The sequence below is a fragment of the Elephantulus edwardii genome, unplaced genomic scaffold (assembly GCF_000299155.1).
Source record: "Elephantulus edwardii isolate Elephantulus edwardi_28Jun2011 unplaced genomic scaffold, EleEdw1.0 scaffold00003, whole genome shotgun sequence".
Taxonomy (NCBI): domain Eukaryota; kingdom Metazoa; phylum Chordata; class Mammalia; order Macroscelidea; family Macroscelididae; genus Elephantulus; species Elephantulus edwardii.
Genome location: NW_006399753.1, coordinates 3,358,711 through 3,379,642, shown reverse-complemented (window position 1 = coordinate 3,379,642; position 20,932 = coordinate 3,358,711). Strand labels below are relative to the sequence as shown.

The window sequence follows — 20,932 nt, the reverse complement described above, 5'->3', positions numbered from 1 at the left end:
GAGAATAGTGCAACAATGAATGAGTGGAAGCCCAAAATCTCTGTAAATGTTTATGAAAATTAATAAAATATAATTATAGAAAAAAAAAGTGCAAGATTCAACAGAACCATGTAAAATATTTTAAAATAATCTGAAGACAGAATATACTATGTTCACAACAGACACAGATAGTTCTTGTTATTTGTAGGAATCCTATAAAAATACTCACCGTGTCTCCTATTAAGGTCCTATCAATAAAAAGATCAAACAAAATATTTAAATTTTTTAAGAAGAGACTGAATTCTAGCACCTGGGGGAAACCGTCAAGTATAACCACACAGTCCCTCCTTGGATTTACATCAAATCAAACACCTGACTCTCAGAATGCTATGTATTCCACGACGGGGTTATCTGAAGATGATAATCAACTCTGCGCTAATCCTCTGAAATGAGTGACAAGAAATGGGCAACAGAATCACGACTGCTCTACTTCGAGAGAGCTCCACGTGGATAAAGAAGCCCTGATGACACACGGCCAAAGTGCTAGTCTGCTAACTGCAGGGTCAGCAGTTTGAAACCACCAGCCGCTCCAAGGGTGAGGAACGCTTCTGTAAGGGCTTCCAGCCTTGGAAACACGATGGAGCAGTTCCGTTCCGTCCTCTAGGGTGAAACCCACTGGAAAGCAGTACGTTTCCAAGGCTCACAGAAAAACAAGAACTGAGTACTCATCTCAGAGGCCAGTCCACAGCCAGATGTATTTAATTATTCAAGTGCAAAGAGAAGCCAGGGCTGCCAACAGGAGTTTGTAGCTAAATCCAAAAGAATTTTGACGAGGCAATCTTGGTGGGACTTTATTTTTTGGTGGTTGGGGTCTTTTGGTGTGACAAAGCTTCAGAAGTCTTTGCATAATTAATGACAATAAGCATAATCTTCCCTAGAATATCTCCGGCCACAAAGAGTCAAACTCCAGAGGAAAGTACCTGAGCTTCCTTCTGTTAACAGTAAAGGGATGACTTGGGAACAGTTAACGGTGGTGCTTGGGCATGAGGAGGACAACCAGCGTCCCCAAACCAGACATGTGGAGACAAAAGAAACAGTAAGTGTTTTATGACCTATTTTTTTGGCCACAATAAAAAAATTTCTTTTTTAATCTAAAGAAAAAGTTTTACAAAAGTAATCTTTCTTTCTGTTTCCTTGTTACTGTCATAGTTATATAACTTTGGCAGTCTTTGCATAATTAATGACTACAGCCCTAAGTTTGCTGTGGAAAATTCTGGAGTAGGAGTCTTTGGATTACATGTACACACTCTCGACAGTCTCAGAGGTAGAAGGGGAGTTAAACTACCTCATATGTGGAGAAATGAAGATCAAGTGTAAATGTATCTCCTCCAACTCTTTTATCTCAAAGTGGGCACTCAGACACCACCCAGAAAAGCGGACACGAGAGCACCCCACAGTCTGCTGAGGGAAAGTCACGAACGGTGAGCTGTAAGGTTTTCCTTTTGTGTCTAGATTTTACACACGCCTGCTGCGTCCAGCCAGGTCACTGTGGGCGTGAAGTGGGCAAGCCAGCCCTCAGGGCTGCAGTCTGCTGACAGTTCAAACCCACTAGCCCTGGTGGCCTAATGGTAATGAAGAGCTATGCAGCAGATCCAAATGGACACAGTTCAATTCCACCAGCCGCTCCACGGAGAAGGAGGGGCGATCTCCTCCCATGCAATTTACTGCCTCTGAAAACCTGCTGGGAAACTCCATGTCACCTATGGGTTGGTTCCCATATAAACTGCTCCAAACAAGAAAATCTCCTGTGTAAAACACACCTTTGAAAAGCAGCTGCTTCTGACTCAACAGCAGTGAGTGTGTGTGTGTGAGTGAGGAGAGGCCGAGCAGGGTATCACTCAGTAGCCACCAGCTACAGGGACAGGTCTGCAGCTGTCAGCTGGGCTGCTATCTCAGAGGACTCTGAGGGCGTCACACGGAGGTGATGCTAGGCTCCCTCACTAAACAGGCCTCAGATGGATAAGCGTGACCGTGGAGAGGGGGCGGCCAACGGTGCTGAGCTGAGCTGACTCTCACCCTCCTCCCTCTAATCCTGGACCGGCTGACCTGGCTTCTCGGCCGCCTTTCACAAGCGGAACGTCTGTCAGCTCCATTTTCCAACAGCCTGTGCTCACTCACTGTCTCTGGATGACGTGCGGGTGACTCACATGGTGGCGTGCTTTCCCCAGGCTCCCGCACACCTCACAGACTACGGCTGACAGCAGAGGGAACACCCTCCACCTGCCCTGGGACCAGTGAGTTCCTGCCACAGTCGCTTTAGTGCAGGCCGGAGCCCAGCCCCTGACTATGAGACATGCCTGCAGTTACCTCCAGAAACAGAAGCCCCTGGTGCCAGCTCCAAGGGGCCCTGGTAGCAGAGTGGGCTTGATACTGAGCTGCTATGCTAAGAGAACACGTGGCCACTCAAGCCCACCGGCCATGGTGAGGGGGAAAGACAAGGATGTCCACTCTGTAAAGGGTTCAGCCTTGGCAAGGTCGGACTGTAGGACCTGAGGGCCGTTCTACCCTGTCGCACTGGCCGGCTATGTCGGGATAAGCTTGCACCAGGGGATTTCTGTTCTGATCACAGAGTCTCATGCGCTCAGCAACCATCCAGTACAGTGTCTGACACCAACAAGAATCACAGGGCATTGCTCCAGCCACGGCAGTTCACAGCGTCCTTCCACGGGTCTTAGGTCGATTCAGGAAGGAAGAGGCTGCCAAAGCTCTTCCACCTTCCTATCCCCCATCTCCCTCGTCAGGCCTCATCTGATGTCCTCCTGCTTCAGGGGAAGATGATCCTATGGAATGGGGACCCAGCCTCTCCCCGCTGCCCCCCAAGGATGAAGACCCGCTGTCCGTCGTAGTTCCTGGGTGGGCCCACCTCCCCCCGCTGCGGTCACAGCAATCCTGGCCACTCAGTCCCTTCAGATCCCCTGTCCTCCCCACCCCCCACCACCCCCCGAGAGCTACCCACAATCCTCCTTCCACCCGGGGTCCTTCTAGAACCCCTGGGGACAAGCCTGGATCCTTCTCCAGCTCAGGGTCCCTACTTAACTCCCTCCAGACTTCCCTGTAGAACACTCCTGAAGGCTGACTCCCCACTCCTGCCCGAGGCGCCCCTCAAACCCACAGCCTGCTGCCACGTGTCCTGTTGTGTGATGGCACCTCAACCCTCACAGCCACCTCTGGTGTCCTCCAGATTTCACCCCCAACCAGGCTCCTCATTTCAGTCACGGGTTCAAGCCAAACCCCCAAGGGCCACACACCTTGTCATGAGCGAGTCCTGTGGTGTCCATCTCTAAAACACACCTCAGCTTTGACGCCCTAGGGGCACAGGGGTGAAGCACTCAGCTGACAAACTGAATCAGAGATTTTAAACTACTGGCCGCTCTGCAGGAAGCAAAGGGGCCAACGTCTGTGAGGACGGCAGCCCTCCACACCCCAGGTAGCCCTAGGTGGTCACAGGGTCCCTGGGAGCTGAGACTAACTTGACAGCAGTGGGCTGGCCCCTCAGGACCCTGGCACAGTGAACACACGGTCACTCAGAAGACACCCATCTGCCACAGGGAGGAAGAGATGTCCCAGAGGTCACAGTTCATTCACAACCTGAACACTGACATAACCACCTGTCGGCCTGTGGCAGAGGTAGGGACACAGAAAGACCTCACGGGGTCCCCACTCTACATCACATCAGCCCCCACGGGCTTCCCCCTCTACATCATATCAGGTCCCAAGGGGTCCCCCCTCCATCACATCAGCCCCCACCGGGTCCCCCCTCTGGGTCACATCAACCCTCATGGGGTCCCCCCTCTGTGTCACATCAGCCCCCACAGAGTCCCTGCCCTGGGTCATCTAGTGGGGACAGCTACAATGTGGTGGGTCCACTTCAATCATTTCTGTTTTGCTGCCTCACTACTGCAGGTGTCGTTGTTGTTGTTATGTGCCGTCGAGTCACCTGCGACTCATAGTGACCCTATGTACAACAGCTCTAAACTCCGCTCTGTCCTGTGCCAATCGCACTGTCTCTGACACTCCCATCCCGATTATCCCAGTCACTGAATCAATCCACCTCATAGAGGGCCTTCCTCTCCTGCGCCGTCCCTCCACCCTCCCATAGCATGATGTCCCTCTCCAAGGACTGGTCTCTCCTCACAACATGTTCAAAGTATGTTAGATGGAGCCTCAGAATCCTTGCCTCCAAGGAGCCACCCGGTTTAACCCTTTCCAGGACAAATCTGTTTGTTTTCCTAGCAGTCCATGGTATTCTCAATACTCTTCTCCAGCACCACAGCTCAAAGGCATCAATTCTCCTTCTATCCTCCTTGGTCATTGTCCAACTCTCTGATGGGTAACAGGTGATTGCGAAGACCATGGCCTGTATCAGACGCACCTTAGTCTCCAAAGAGACACCATTGCTCTTCAGCACTTTGGAGAGGTCCCTAACAGCAGACTTTCCCATGGCAATGCGCCTTTTAATTTCCTGGCTGCTGGTGCCAAGACTGTTGACTACAGAGCCAAGCAAACTAAAGCTGTGTACAATCTCAATCTCTTCACCATCCATCCTGATGCTGCCAATTGGTCCAGTGGTGAGAATCTTTGTCTTCTTGACATTGAGCCTCAATCCATATGGGAGGCTGCAGTCCTTGACCCTCTGCAGCAGGCGCTTCATTCTGAGAAGAATGGGAATCCCAGAACACTTGATCGTTCTAATGCGAAACTTATACTTGGACCTGGAGGCAGTCGTCAGAACAGAGCAAGGGAACACTGCATGGTTCAAAATTGGGAAGGGCGTACGCTAGGGATGCATCCTATCTCCATACCTTTTCAACATGTATGCAGAACAGATTATCCGGGAGGCTGGGCTCTATGAGGAGAAATGTGGGGTCAAGATTGGTGGACGATTTATCAACAACCTGCGTTACGCGGATGACGCAACCCTGCTTGCTGAAACTGAAGAGGACTACTGCAGGTAGATGATGAAATCTTCCCGAAAATTCTGCTGCCTCAGTTGAGTCCAGAACAAAAGTGCTGACATTTGGACCAAACATTCGAGGCACTGCGGGATCTCCAGGCCAACGCAGCAGAAGTGGTGATTCAGAGCTTGAATCGCATCCCAGGAAGGGGGAGAAAACGCAGGGGCAGGGCTGCGGCCGTCACAGGGTCTCCCTGAGAGCTAACCTCTGATGGCATTGCTGGACACAAAAGGCTGGCCCACAGTAATGGACACGGAAAGCTAACTGGCCCACTGCTGTCAGACTGGCTCACTCAAGGCCACCCAGTGCGGCACAGGAGAACTGCGCTGTGGCGTTTCCAGTGGCCGCATTTTCAGAAACAGATTGCCAGGCCTTTCTTCCTAGGCACTTCTGAGTGGGCCTCATCCTCCTTTTCAGTCAGCAGCCACGGAGCGTGTTAACTGTGTGTGCCACCAGGCACTCCGCATGGACCCCGGCCTCGGCAAACGAATACAGCTCTTCCTTTTCTGCCCAGGTCACAGCAACCTGGGGCACCCACCAGCCTCACAACAATCCTGCCTTGCACAATTTACAGCCTAGAGCAGAGAGGAAGTCAGGAGGTCTGACAGAGACAGAGGTCCTGGGTCCCACAAGAGTCAGGCAAGCTAGAGTGTGGGGTGGCCCGTTCCTGCACTCAGGACAATGCTGGGGCCCTCGGGGAGCGGAATGTACAGAAGAGGCCTCTGCACTGACCTCTGTCCACACAGCACACGTCCCCCGGTTGCAGGGCAGCACCCACATGCACATCACGCAGCCGCCCACATGCCTGAGGACTTCGCTGGCAGCCTTGGCCCAAGCAAGCCGCCATCAGAGATGTTTCAGACCTCTGAGTTAAAACATCCTGTGAGCCCCAGGAGCCCACCTAAGTTGGCCCTCAGACAGATGACAGGCTCACACGTCACGAAATGCTGGGAGCCCGCACGTGATTCCCAGAGGACATACTCCAACGGGTCCCAAGAGCCACTGGGTTATGTGCTAAAAAAGCCAAAGTTAAAAGAAAAACAACACAGCAGCGAAGGGGTGAGGGACGGGCGAGACAGCGCTCTGCGGGTTCTCTGAAGCAGGGAGCGGAGCGGAGGGCAAGGGGCTCTAGCTACTCGGAATGCAGTGTGCAAAGCCTACCTTTTCAGACCCAACAACATACTCACAGGGCAGTATGAGAGAACAAAAGGAAAGGAAAAGAAAAGAAAGAGGAACAAGCAAAAAATTAGAAACACATAAGAACAAAAATAATACTGACAGCTCTACAATTGCAAGAATCCCCCACGGGTTTTTGGCAAGGTTGCAGATCTCATGACCTTTCCAGTAAATCACCCCGGATAAGTTTTCCCAGGAAGTCTGAGACCCCAAGTCAGAGGCCTTTCTCAGGCCGATCTCTCTGGTCAGGGGCCAGACGCCAGCTGGACTCACATGCCCATGACTGCCTGGACCCCCCTACTCTGCCCACAGGCGAGGTGCGCTCTGTTGCTACGACCACGCTTTACAGATGAGCGCTGCCAAGAAGGGACAAGGGCCCAAGTGACACGTGCCAAGAGCCAGCCCAGCCCCTCAGAGCTTCCCACCCGAGCAGCACCCAACACTGAGACCCTCCGCTGAGCAGAGCTTCCCGCTGGCAGCTCCCAATATCAACCAAATAGTGAGCAAGGACGAAAAAAGGCAGGAAGGAACTGGAAATCTCGGGACACCTTCACCCTCCGTCCAAGACCCCTGAGAAGAGTCACTGAGCTGACGTGGCTCTGGTCAGGGGCTCTCTCCCCTGCATTCTTTCAGAAGTCCAGCCACTGCCCACCTCTCTGAGCGGGCTCTCTGGAGAGGGGACGTCCACCCACAGGCTTGCCTTGTAGGGTCAGGCCCACAGGGGGCACGTGGAGGCCTCTCCACTCGCCTGAGTGTCTGGGGTAGGACCTCGGGCACCTGCTGACTTTACAGCCGCCCAGCTTCTCCCTGGGTGCTGAAGGCTTGAGGCTGAGAGCACAGGCTGGCTGGTTCTGAGACGGCCCTGCTGCTACTCAGGGGGCCCAGGTGCCTGGACCTGGCTGCCTCCCATGGAGCTGGTAATCTGGGAGCACACCATGGAGATCACAGGATGATCAGAGGATGAGAACCTGCACAGATCGAGCCTCGTCCTCACCTCACGCCAACAACAAGGGCGCTCAGATGAGGACGGGCCACCTCCCAGGTGCAGCAGAGACCACACAGCTGTGCCTCTTTTTGAGTTCCCTAACGTCTTCAGCCAACCAGGAAAAGCCATCCTTTGACCCCCGGGAGAAAGGCAAGCAGGCCACCAGCTCTGTGAGGAGGCAGCCAGCCTCCGACCAAGGAAAAAGACGCTGGGCACCTGGCCCGCCCGAGGCCACAAAGCTGGAGTGGCACAGGTGGACTCAGAATCTTGTCTCTGCTGCCAAGGCCCGCACCCTGTTCTCTGCTGCCTGAAGCCAGCATGGTGCTGTGTGACCAGTGACACAGTGCCTGAGTGGGGACAAGACAGGACAGAGATGCAGAGAGGTCCTGTCTGAGGTCTTACTTCAGATGCAGCCTTTGACTCAACAGAGGGACCCGTGGGGACCATGATCTTCCTGCTAGTGTGACCCCCTCCTCCTCACTCTCAGGCAAACAGACTGGCTCTTGGGAGTGCCCTGGTGGCGCACCTGGAATTAGGACACCTGCCTCGTTGCCCTGCGGTCCCCAGGTGAGAGACCTAGGAGACGTGGTTCTACTCGTGGGTCACTTCCTTCCTGGCCCCACGGTCTCCCCAGGTGCAGCATCTCGCCTACAGAGCAGAAGAAGGAGACCCAGCCGGCGTTTTAAGCCAGGATCTAGGGAGGTGCTGTCCCCAGAGAAGACGCAAGCCACACAGGTGACCTTCCATCGTCTCATTGCTACTTTTAAATAAACAAAACAGGTGAGCTTGTTTTAATACGGCAAAACTTTCAGAGGTGAAGGCAGAAACCTGTCTAAGAAAGAAAACTAACACAAGATAGAGAAGAAATAAGGCTGCCCGTCATAGGCAAGAAGTCTGAGACCCTGAAAAACCAGGTGTGCCACCCCATTCTGGCTCCCGGAGGCTGTGCTGGGTAAGCTTCACGCCCAAGCAGAACCACCCAGCACGTGTGCCTTGTAAGCGACGCGAGGGAGGACGTGACAGTCTCCACAGCCCGTCAGGCCGTGACTCGGACCAAGAGCCACCGATGACAGTGCTACCATGTAGATTGGCACAGCTGGGGAGGCCCCTCAAGGGTGACGCTCAGAACGGAGAACGAACGCGCGCACCCTCGGTGGTTTCCCCTCTCCGAGGGCTAACTCGATTCTAAAGGAGGAAAACCAACGGGTTACACGGTTTGACCGCTTGCCGCGATACCATTCGACCGTGTGACGGCCCTTCTGATGTAAAGAAGCGACTGAGCCCAAGGCCAGAGACGCTGGGTCCCGATGCCAACTCACCTGCTATCTGTGTCCAGTCCCACGAAGTCCTTCTTCTCAAAGGGGACACAGAGGAGGGGGATCTTGTCCCCAGACTTGTCTGTGGCTCTGTCCAGCCGCTTGGACTCCAGCACAATGAAGAGCGACTCAATGAAGTCCTCAATCCTCTTCTCCACCGTGTGGCAGTCCTCGTAGTTGGGGTAGAAGGCCACGTCGGTGCGCGGCTGCTCGGCCACCTCACCCTGCAGCCCAAACACGAAGAGGCGGGAGTCGTAGAGCGTGGAGCCGTAGATCTCCTTCTGCACGTGGAACTTCTCGAAGGTCTGCGGCCAGTCCTTGGCGGAGAAGCAGTCGGTGATGGTGATGAGGCCCACCACCTTGCGGTGGGTCTGGAAGTCGCCCCACTCGTTGTTGTCCGGCGGGTAGTGGTGCCGGTAGCGGATGTACAGCACTCGCTGGGAGTCGCGCACGCTGATCTGGCTGACGGACGCGATCCGCTGGTAAATCCTGAAGAAGTTCTCCTCCGAAACGATGCCCACAGGCTGGACCACCACCAGCAGCGTCTGATGGTCCTCAGCACACTGCATGTAGTCGGGGACGCTCATTCTGACAGTCCTGTCCGGAGAGAAAGCAAGGCTTGAGGGCAGCCCTGTCTGAAACCCCGCCAACAAGAAAGCACGGCTTTGAAGGGCCTTGGATCAAACCAAGCCAAGGCCCAAACCCACTCCCAGCAATCCTACGAGACAAGGCAGAGCTGCCCACAGGGGCAATAACAGACTCGAAAGAATCAGATCATCACATCTTTCAAAGTGGCTGGCAGATCTGACTGCCCACCGAGAGCCTCGTAATTTCACAGCACCTCCAACATTGAGCGAAAAGCTGCCCTGCTCAAGGCGGTGCCCTTCCGCAAGGACTCTGTCGCCCGAAGGGTTTCATCAAGGCCACTGGGAGGTGACAGCTAGTGTGAAGAGGACAGGCCACTGTGGACGTGCAGCCCATATGAGGGACTTTAGATCACACTTTCATCCCTCACCACTTCAACATACACCTGGACAGGTACTGTATAAATAGGGAAATACCTGTCTTGTTCCTGCCCAGGACAGAAGCTGTATTACTACTGCACAGGTATCCACTGGTGGCACAGTGGAGTCAGTGCTGGGCTGTTAACCAGTCAGCAGGTCAATCCCATCGGTCGCTCTGACGGAGAAAGACACGATGGTTCGCTTCTGTAACGATTACTGTCTGGGAAACTCTATGGGAAATGTCCACTCTGTCCTCTAAGGTGGCTGTGGAGCTTATGCCTCTGTCCTGTACGCTGGTGTGATTCAGAATTAACTCTACAGGAGTACATTTGATATTTGGGCGTTCTTATATGCATATTATTTCACCCCAAACTTTGATATTAGTAATACTGCCAAATCTCCTGGACTGCAATATTCCAGTGTCAAAAACTAAATTATTAGGGAAACACTAAAACTCAGTCTAATAGGAGAGTTTGTAGATAGGCTTCTGATCAACCAGCAAGAACCCAAACATATTGGTAGGGAGCTCCAAAGAGGGGACCATGGACACCAGTTACGATTGATCTCTCTCACTGCCGTTAGAGAGAAGCAACTCAAAGCTGACCCTCTGGAGCTCTCAGAGGTTGTAAATTACACCGGAGAAGACTGCCCATGTCCCTCCCACGAAGCAGCTGATGAATTTGAACCTCCTGCCTTTGGGATGGCAGCACAACTCCCTGCTGACTAGGCCACCCAAGCTCCTGCTTGCATGACAGTTACACAGGGTCCCAGGCAATGGGGGAGTTAAGAGGACAAGACAGACTCTTTGTGGTCAGACCCTGGTGATCCTGCTCCCTGACACGGACTAGCTTTTGTCAGGGGGCATCAAACTGGCTCCATCTCCGTTCCAAGCTGTAGTGAACACAGTGACTTGTAGTGACCGTGAGAGCCCTCAGAACGTGGGTCTTGTCTGGTGCCTCTGAGTTGACGCAACGCGACCCTCTGAACAACAGGTCTTAATCCTGTGACCGCTAATACACTCGAGCCCACCGACAGTCAACAGCTCAGAACAATCCTACGGCAGCTGTGAGCCTCCTCTCCTGTGCAAACCTCACCATCCGACACACCTGAATCCACTGCCCCGTCCCTGTGTCAGTCCATCCCACTCGTGCACTGACCTCCTACCCTTCGGAGCATGAGGTCTTTCTCCAGGGACTAACTATGTGAGCCTGAGGTTCCCGAGCTTCACAGTCCTTGCCTCTAAGGAGCAACCTGGCTTCACCCTCACCAGGACAGACCTGTTTGTTCTTTCTCGATAGTCACACTAGTACATTCCAAACCACAGAGCCAAGCCCAATGTCATAACCTCGAGGACACAGTCAACTGACCACAGGGTGTCTGAGCCTCCCATCTGATTAACAACAGCAGAATTCCTTAAGGAGCAGGAATCCTAAACAAGCTGCTATACACAGATAAGGTCCAGTGGCCCTGGCCACTACTTACTAGACCCACCTGTCGGCAGCCTTGAAGGGGACTTTGGAACAACAGTTCCTTAAATGTGCAAGATCCAAAAGGATGCCTAAGGGCAGGTGACAGGTGGCAGGTGGCAGTTGGCAGGTGGCAGGTGGGTCAGCCCGATGGACCTTGGAATCTGGATGCGAAGGCAATGCAAAGGCTTGTCACCAGCATCACGCCCTCTGGAGCCTTTTTGTTGGACACACATTGCCTGGGGGGCCCAGAAAGCAGCACTCACTCCCGGGGGACCACCACCAGAGGCCGGGCTTTGGCCCAGGAGGAGGGGCGAGGGCGGTGCCTCGCGCTGCCTCCCAATCACTCGCGCTAAGCGGACGCGGTCAGCAGGAGCATAAACCACGTGACGTCCACGCCCCCGAACCCGGAAGCGGGGTCCTGGGTACTCGGGCCGGCGGGCAGGACTGGCCCGGGCTGGGCCCGGACGGGAGGGACGCCCGGAGGCGAACATCCAGCACGGGGGTCACTTCCCCGTGCTGAGACGGGAGGGGACAGCTGCGGTGACCGGTGGGGAGGGGCTGGGCTGGGGCCGGGGGGCGCAGGGCGAGTGGCCGGGTGGAGGCGGAGGGGCGGGGAGGGGGTGGCAGGGACCCCCGGGGCCGGGCCTGCAGGTGCGCGCCGGGCGGGCCTCTCGGAAGGGCGGCGGGCTGCCCGGAGGAGGCGGCTGCAGGGGGACCCCGCGAGGGGACACTCGTCCGCGCGCACCGCACTGCCCCACCCCTCCCTGCAGCCGCGGGGCCCTGCCGCAGCCCCGTCTGCACTTACACAGCCGGCCGCCCGGGCCGGAGCGGAGACGGTGGCCTGGAGGGCGGGGAGACCGAGCAGCCTCGGCGGCCGCTTCCCCACTCGGCGCTGAGACGTCGGACCCGCGGCCGCGCGGCTCCGTCAGTGCGCATGCGCGCAGGCCCGATCCACCCGGCGATCCGCTCCGGGCTTTGAGGAAGACGCAGGAAAGGGAGGGAGGGAGGGGGAGATGTGGAAGGGGAGGGAGAAAAGTAAAGGGGGAGGGGAGGGGAGGGGAAGCGAAAAGAGAGGGAGGGAAGAAGGCATGGAAGGGGAAGGAAGGGGGAGGAGAAGATGGGGAGGGGGGTGGGAGCAGAGGAAAGGAGGGGGAAAGATCAGATGAGAGGGAACCAGGTGAGGAAGGACAGAGATAAGATAGAGCCCGCCCACCTTTGTGTCCCTTGGGGGACATTCATACAGAGAGCATTGTCCCTAAGCTCAGAGCTACCCTCTGGGGAGATAAACATTTTAAACCCCTTTTGCAGGTGGGGAAACTGAGACATGCCCTGCACTGGCGTGCATACTGAATTGTAGCTATCTGGGTGCACTTTCACTGTCTGCCAAAGGGGCTGTGAGGTGCCGCAGTGCAGAGGGTCAGGCTGCCCCAGAACTATCAGGGGTCTGAACTCTCCGTGGATCACGCAGCCCCCCTGCACGCACAGACACCTGGTGCAGACCTCAGCTGGCCCTCTCCCAGGACCAGGCTCCAGCTTGCAGGTGAGGCAGGGGCAGGCCCCCTTGGGAAAGGACACCATGCTTGGAAAAGTAGAGGCTCAGCAAAAGAAAAGGCCCTCAATGAGATAGACTGACCCAGTGACTGCACAAGAGGGCTTAAGCAAACCGAGGTTGTGAGGATGGGGCGAGGTGGGACAAGGTTTCACTACGTTGGGAAGAAGGTTACTGAGTCAGAATCAACGCCAAGGCACCTAGACGGCGCAAGGGAGATGAAGTGTTCCCATGGTGTTCCTAAGGAATATTCCAAGTCACATTAACGAAAAGATACGATCAGCCATTTCAGGAGGTAACATATGATTAAAAGTACTGACGGGAGAAATCAAGGCTGCGTGAAGGCATTGGCAAAAATAAAGGTCCAAGGAATTGGGTGGAATATTACTGAGATATTTCATCAAACACATGCATTCCTGAATGTGCTCACTAGTCGGTGCCAAGAAACTTGGAAGATGGCTACCAGGCCAGCTGACTGGAAGATATCTGTATTTGTGCCTATTTCAAAGAAGGTGATCAGTAAGAATGTAGAAATTATCAAGCAGTACCATCAAGAAAACAAAGATTCTCACCACTGGGCTGACTGGCAGCATTATTATAGATGGTGAAGAGATTGAGATTGTTAACATCTTCTGTTTGCTTGGCTCCACAATCAACACTTTTGGTACCAGCAGCGAGGAAATTAAAAGACAAATTGCATTGGGAAAGTCTGCTGTCAGAGACCTCTCCAAAGTACTGAAGACCAACGATGTAAGTCTGGAAACTAAGGTGAGCCTGATATAAGCCATGGTCTTTGCAATCACTTGTTATGCATCAGAGAGCTTGACAATGACTAGGGAGGATAGAAGGATAATTGATGCCTTTGAGCTGTGGTGTTGGAGAAGAGTATTAAGGGTACTATGAGCTGCTAGGAAAACAAGCAAGTTTGTCCTGGAGAGGGTGAAGCCAGGCTGCTCCTTGCAGGCAAGGATTCTGAGGCTTCATCTGACATACTTTGGACATTTTGCAAGGCGAAATCAGTCCTTGGAGAGGGATGGCACAGGAGAGGAAGACCCTCGATGATATGGATTGATTCAGTCACTGGGGTAATGGGGATAAGCGTGTTTGAAACAATAAGATTGGCAAAGGATTGAGCAGAGTTTAGGGCTGTTGTACATAGGGTTACTATAACTCACAGGCAACTCAACGGCACATAACAACAACTATATCATGTTGTTGTGTGCCTTGGTCAGAACTGACTGATAGCTGACCCTCCAATGTGTTTTCAGTGGCCTAGTGGCAAGAAGCTGCACTGCAATCCCAAAGGCACGAGGTTCGAGGCCACCAGCTGCTCTGCGGAAGGATGGGCACTCCCATGTGGTTAACTGCCTCTGAAAACCGGCCGAAGGGTCAGCTCTGGGTCGGCTCCGACTCTATGGTATTCAACAACAACAAATCACATGGCAGGAGACTGCCCATCCTTCTTCCTCAGGACATCTGGTGGATTTGAACCACAATGCCTTTGGGATTGGCAGTGCAGCTTCTCACCACTTACCTACTACAGCTCCATATTAATATCATACATGAGTAGAATTCTACTGAAGATAATTCAGAAATAACTGTAGCAGCACATCGACTGGAAACTTCCAAGATCTGAACTTGGATTCAGGAGAGGCTGTGGAACAAGGAATATCATTGCTGATGTCTGATGGATCCTGATTGAAAGCAAGGAATACCAGAAAGATGTTTATTCGTGTTTTATTGACAATGCAAAGGTGTTTGGGTGGGTCATAATAAAGGATTGCACTGAGGATGATGGGAATCCCAGAAAACGTGCTTATGCGGAACCTAGTTGGGCATAGGCAAAGATACATTTGTTTGAACTGAACAAGAAGATTCTGCAAAGTATAAAATCAGGAAAGGTGCCTGTCAGAGTTGTATCCTTCCACCAGACTTACTCAATCTATTGGGAGTTCTAATGGTAGAGTCCGTAGGAGTCTGCACTGCTAACTCCAAAGTCAAGCCTCTGGCAATTCACATCCACCAGTGGCTCTTAGGTAAAAATATGAGCCATCCCCTCCCTGCAGTTTACAGCCTCAGAAACCCGCTAGAAGGTCAACTATGAGTCAGTTCTGACTTAGTGGCAGAGTAAGTTGATTCAATCTGATGTTTTGAGCAAATAATCTGAGAAGCTGGACCATATGAAGAGGAAGATTCACCAACATCCTAAAAAATGTAGATAAGACATAGCAAAGAAAACTTGAAGCTTAACGACTACAGGCTTCAGTGTGGTTAACACATCAAGAAAAGTAGTAACATTTCACAACTGGAATAATAAACCACATCATGATAAACAGAAGATGTGGAAGTTGTCAAGGATTTCATTTTACTCATATCTACAATCTAAACCCATGAAAGCAACAGTCAAGAAATCAAGGAGATAGTGTATTAAACAAATCTGCTGCAAAGGATCCCTTTAAAGTGCTTAAGAGAAAGGATAAAATGTTAATGACTAAGGTGTGCCTGCCCAAGCCACGGCCCATCTGCATTCAAAAGCTGGACAATGATTAAGGAATAATGAAGACAAACTAATGCCTTTTAATCATAGTATTTAAAAAGGATATTGAAAATATCATACACTATCAAAGAACAACTGATAAAGTTGGAGAATGAATAAGGATGGTAGAAGAATCAATACCTTTCAGCTGTAGAGTTGGAGAACACTGTCTATCCTGTGCACGCACGCGTGCGCACACACACACGTCCTGGATAGAGTGCAGCCAGGGCGCTCCTTAGAGGCAAGGCTGGTGAAACTTCAACTCACAGACTTTGGGCATATTGCTGGAAGAGGTCAGTCCTTAAGAACATCATGATTCGAAAGGTGGAGGGTTGGCAAAAGAGAGAAAGACATACGGATTGACAAACACAGTGACACAGACAATGGGCTCACGCATAGCAGAGGTGGTGAAAACGGCAGAGGACCGGGCAGGGTAGAAATCTGCTACCTATACATGGAGCCACTATGGGCCATGGTCAGCAGCTCCCAACAACATCAAAAGAACAAACAACTGTGTCTTAGATGAAGTACAGCCAGAATATGCCTTAAAATTGACTGGTAAGACTTTATCTCACACACTTTGGAGCCAGTCCCTGGAGAAGGCCACCAAATTGGTAGAGAGTCAGCTAAAAAGAGCAAGATCCTCAGGGAGCTCTGGTGGCCTAGTGGCAAGAAGGTGCACTACAATCCAAGAGGCACACGGTTCAAATACACCAGATGCTCTGCTGAAGAAGGAGGAGCAATCTCCTCCTGTACCAGTCAGATCCGATTTGATGGTACACATACAAAAAATAATAAAATTTAAAAAAAGAGCAAGATCCTCCAAAGAGACTGTTGGGCCTAAGAACTGCAACAGTGGGATTTAAACGCAGCCACAAGTGTGAGGACGTGCGGAAATAAGGTTGCTCGCAGCCCATGGCCATTCAACCAGACCCAACAACAAGCAGGCCAAGCAGCTGAGGAGGAGGTGTAGAGTTCACGTGCTGAAATACACAGGCTGTTTGAGATTAACAGTGGCCTCTGGGGAAGACTGGAAAACAGATCCGAGCGACTGCTGCCCAGTGTGCCTTTTCTATTTGGTTTTCCATCATATGTGCACACAGTATTTAAAAATGCCTTTAAGTGTAATCGCATTTTCTGAACAACTGCTGCAGTGACAGAAGGCAGCCTGAGCCTTCGCTGTGCTGTCAGCAACCAGCTTTTACTGACTAGCTGCTTTGTGCCCAGTGCTGCTTTGTGGCTTATTTTATTATTCATGTTTTCTATAAAATAATAATACACCATCCCTCATCTCTGCCCAGGGCTAGTGGAAAACCAATTGAGTTTTTATTGGATTGTTTTCCACCAGGTGGGAATGAGCTATAAACAGAACGTATTTTTCAGGCAGAACAGGTGAAGCAGATCTCCAAATGTGAGGAAGGGCCACAGAGGAACTGATGGAGCCCAAGGATTCTTCTCCAGCCGTCACCAGGGGCTGGGGCATGAGGGGAGGGCACCTTCCTGGCTGGAACAAAACTGCTCGCTGTGTTTACGCCCTGATCCTGCAAGCATGGGACTGACAGCGACAGAACAGAGCGTAGGCCGCGCTGTCAGAGAACAAAGCTGCTTAGTGGTTACCAGGGGCAGGAAGAGGAGAGCAGGATTCAGGGAGCAGTGAGTTGCTGCTTACGGTGTGGATAGCTTGGCAGAGGATACTGGTGATGTTTCACAATGGGATTAATGTAAGTGGTGTCCCTAAATCGTACATGTTGTTGTTGTTGATCGCCGTCAAGTTGAGCACGACACATAGTGACCCCATGAACAAAAGACCCAAAGCCTTTCTATAACTACCATCATTTCTCAAAGTTCATGGAGTTTCCAGAGGCGTGTTGTTTAGGAAGTGGGTGCCACTCCACATGGCCCACTAATGTAGCTAGGGCTGACTGAGGCTATTTCTATATATGATGTATGCATATGTGCTACAGAGTGTGAGAACTATAGAACAATCTCACTGATTTCACATGCAAGCAAGATTTTACTGAAGATTATCCAAAAACGACTGGAAAAGCACATCAGCAGAGAACTACCAGAAGTCCAGACTGGGTTTAGAAAGGGTTGTGGTACTAGGGATATTGTAGCTAATTTTAGATGGATCTTGGCTGAAAGCAGGGAATACTAGAGGAATGTCTATCTATGTTTCATTGACTATGCAAAGGCATTTGACTGTGTAGATCCTAACTATGGCTGACTCTGAGAAGAATGGGAATCCCAGAACACTTGATCATGCTAATGCGTAACTATACTTAGACCAGGAGGCAGTCGTCAGAACAGAGCAAGGGAACACTGCAAGGTTCAAAATTGGGAAGGGCGTACGCTAGGGATGCATCCTATCTCCATACCTTTTCAACCTATATGCAGAACAGATTGTCCGGGATGCTGGGCTCTATGAGGAGAAATGTGGGCTCAAGATTGGTGGACGATTTATCAACAATATGTGTTATGCAGATGACACAACCCTGCTTGCTGAAACTGAAGGGGACCTGAAGCACCTGCTGCAGAGGGTCAAGGATTGCAGCCTCCCATATGGATTGAGGCTCAATGTCAAGAAGACAAAGATTCTCACCACTGTACCAATTGGCAGCATCAGGATGGATGGTGAAGAGATTGAGATTGTACACAGCTTTAGTTTGCTTGGCTCTGTAGTCAACAGTCTTGGCACCAGCAGCCAGGAAATTAAAAGGCGCATTGCCATGGGAAAGTCTGTTAGGGACCTCTCCAAAGTACTGAAGAGCAATGTTGTCTCTCTGGAGACTAAGGTGCATCTGATACAGGCCATGGTCTTTGCAATCACTTGTTATGCATCAGAGAGTTGGACAATGACCAAGGAGGATAGAAGGAGAATTGATGCCTTTGAGCTGTGGTGCTGGAGAAGAGTATTGAGAATACCATGGACTGCTAGGAAAACAAACAGATTCGTCCTGGAAAGGGTTAAACTGGGTGACTCCTTGGAGGAAAGGATTCTGAGGCTCCATCTAACATACCTTGGACATGTTGTGAGGAGAGACCAGTCCTTGGAGAGGGACATCATGCTTGGGAGGGTGGAGGGACAGCGCAGGAGAAGAAGGCCCTCTATGAGGTGGATTGATTCAGTGACTGGGATAGTCGGGATGGGAGTGTCAGAGACAGTGCGACTGGCACAGAGCAGAGTTTAGGGCTGTTGTACATAGGGTCACTATGAGTCGCAAGTGACTCGACGGCACATAACAACAACAATATGTGCTACAAATATATCCCTGAATGGAATAAAGCATGAGTTCTGGTAGCCTAGTAGCAAGAAGCTGCTCTGCAATCCCAAAGAATCAGGGTCCGAATCCCCCAGCTGCTCCACAGGAGGCTGGGAAGTCTTCTTCCAAGCGATTTGCCACCTCTGAAAACCCACTGGCGGGTCAGCTAGGGGCCAGTTCTGATTCAATAGCACCAACAACATAGCAGAGCGTACGGAGGACAAAGTTAAGAAAGTCCTTACCCATAACCAAACACCACCGCATCTCACCTTCGGATATGTCACCAGAAGGACACCCGCTTGTTGCCAAAGGAGAGGGTCAGCAGAAATGAGGTTCTGCAACAAGATGAACTGCCAGGATAGGCTCAAGCACGGCAGGAACGGGGAGGCTGGAGGACGACTGGGCAGTGGGATTCCCCTGTTGGACGTGGGGTCGCTGAGTCAGAACCAGCTCAACAGCACAAGGTGGTTGAACCCAGCAGGGAGGAACACCCTCCTTAGAACAGTCAGGCACAATAAAAAGGACAGCGCTTGCACAAGGTTACGGCTCAGAAGGCAGAAAGGGCAAACAGAAACACACCTCCAAGGCAGTAGACAGGCTGCTGTTACATTGTGGGCATTGCAATCAATGTCATGAGACCAACAAAATAAATACTAATTAATGAACAGAAAACCAACTGCCATGTAAACTTCCACTCAATTCACAATCAAAAGTTCAGAACATAAACGTGGAATACATTGACTTGTTTTCATATTGCGCTGGATATGTTTCTTCCAAAATAAAGAGAGACTACCATTTAAGGAGCTCTTCTACGTCCCTGGAGTTGGACTCCGTGCTGGCTCGCACAGTCTTGGTAAGCGCACACAGCCCCCCCTATTCTCAGCCCTGAATCCTAGTAAAGCCACATCATATGGCCGGAGACACACACGTTAAGTAATGCTTTTTATAGACTTCAATCCAGAATCATGTGACTCACCTGTGACCTTTCCAAGGTCCTTTTCTGTCCTTATTCTCACTGTAACTTGGAAAGTAAAATTGAAAGCTAGCAAAAGAAATAATTACTTTTGTAGAGTGGTGGTTTACAATGCATGTACTTAACACAGATGTCTTCACAGCAAACCTGTGCGGAGGGACGACAGGAGTTGCCAGGAGCCTTCGGGTCCATTCTGACTCGACAGCCTCATGCTCCATGGAGCGAAACGCTGCCTGATCCCACACCATTCTCAGTCTCTGCTTTGCTTCATTTCTAGCCCACTGGTTCAGCCTCAGTGTCTACCCATGTCATTGACAGTGTTCCTCTCTTGATCTGATCCTTTACCAAGCAGGATGTCCTTCTTCGGGACAGCCCTGCTGGGTAACGTCCACAACACGAGGGACGGCCTTGATGTCCTGCCTTCTGAGGCACATGCGGGCTGCAGGTCTTCCTACATAGGTTAGTTCTTTTGACAGTGGATGATGTATTCCATATTCTTCACCAGCACATGATTCAAATGCATTAATATTTCGTCAGTCTTCCCTACTCGTTCTCTAGCGTCTGCATGACAGAAGCAGCAAGTGAAAATAGTCTGTCTAAGTCAGGCACACCTTAGTCCTCAAAGGAACATCTTGCTTTTCAACATTTTAAAGAGATCTCTTGCAGCAGATTTACCTAATGCAATGGTCATTAATCAGTTAATCATGTGACCTATTATGCTGGGGATGGCAAATTAAAGGGAACAAGTGACTCCAGGGGAGGTCCCTCTGTGTGTGTGTGTGTGTGTGTGTGTGTGGCTTGTGAGTCTAGAAGTTTCCCTAAGTCATAAGGATAACCACTTCAGAAGCAGTTAACGATGGTTAAATGACACAAAGAGTGAAAAGCCCTGGATGAGAACACGAGATATTTAGCCTCCATCAAACTTCTGTGACATGGTAACTCTGCAATAAGGTGACTGTATTTCCTAATACACAGTTTATACCTAGCATTCTGGCAAAGTGTGTGTGATTGGGTGATGATCTTCCCATTTTGTACAAGGCATAAAGTAGTTCAAACCCACCAGCTGCTCTGCAGGAGAAGGATGGGTGATCTCCCATGTGATTTACTGCCTCTGAAAACCACTGGAGGGTCAGCTATGAGTTGGTTCTGACTTGACAGCACACAACAACAATCAGTACTTTAGGGAGCCCTAATGACTTAGGAAAGTCCAGTGTCAGGAGCCTCTCTGAATGCTGAAGAACAAAATGTCACTCTAAGACTAAGGTATGCCTGATACAGGCCATGGTCTTCGCAATTATTTGCTACATATCACAGAATTGGACAATGAATAAGGATACCAGAATTGATGTCTCTGAGTTGTGGTGCTGGAGAAGAGTATTGAACAAATCATGGACTGCCAAGAGAACAAACAGGTCTGTCCTGGAGAAGGAAAAAACAAGTTGCTCCTGGAAGCAAGGATTTTGAAGCTCCATCTCACATACTTTGGGCATGTTGCTAGGAGGGACCAGTCCTCGGAGAAGGGCATCATGCTTGAAAGGTGGAAAGACAGTGCAGGAGAGGAAGACCCTGGATCAGATGGGGTGACACAGTGACAGGGTAATAAGAGCAGGTGTGTCGGAGACAGTGGACAATTGCTTCGTGTGTGATCTACTGTCTCTGAAAACCCA

The 20,932-nt window shown here is 51.3% G+C and overlaps 1 protein-coding gene across 1 annotated transcript in view; it reads right to left on the bottom strand.

Annotated features, from left to right (window-relative positions):
- Positions 1 to 9,058, bottom strand: part of TRAPPC9 (trafficking protein particle complex 9) — a 403,698-nt gene extending 394,640 nt beyond the window's left edge. The window contains exon 1 of the mRNA XM_006879266.1: positions 8,475 to 9,058. Coding sequence (XP_006879328.1) covers positions 8,475 to 9,058 — 584 coding nt within the window. The remainder of the gene's footprint in view (positions 1 to 8,474) is intronic.
- Between the last annotated feature and the right edge of the window lie 11,874 nt (positions 9,059 to 20,932).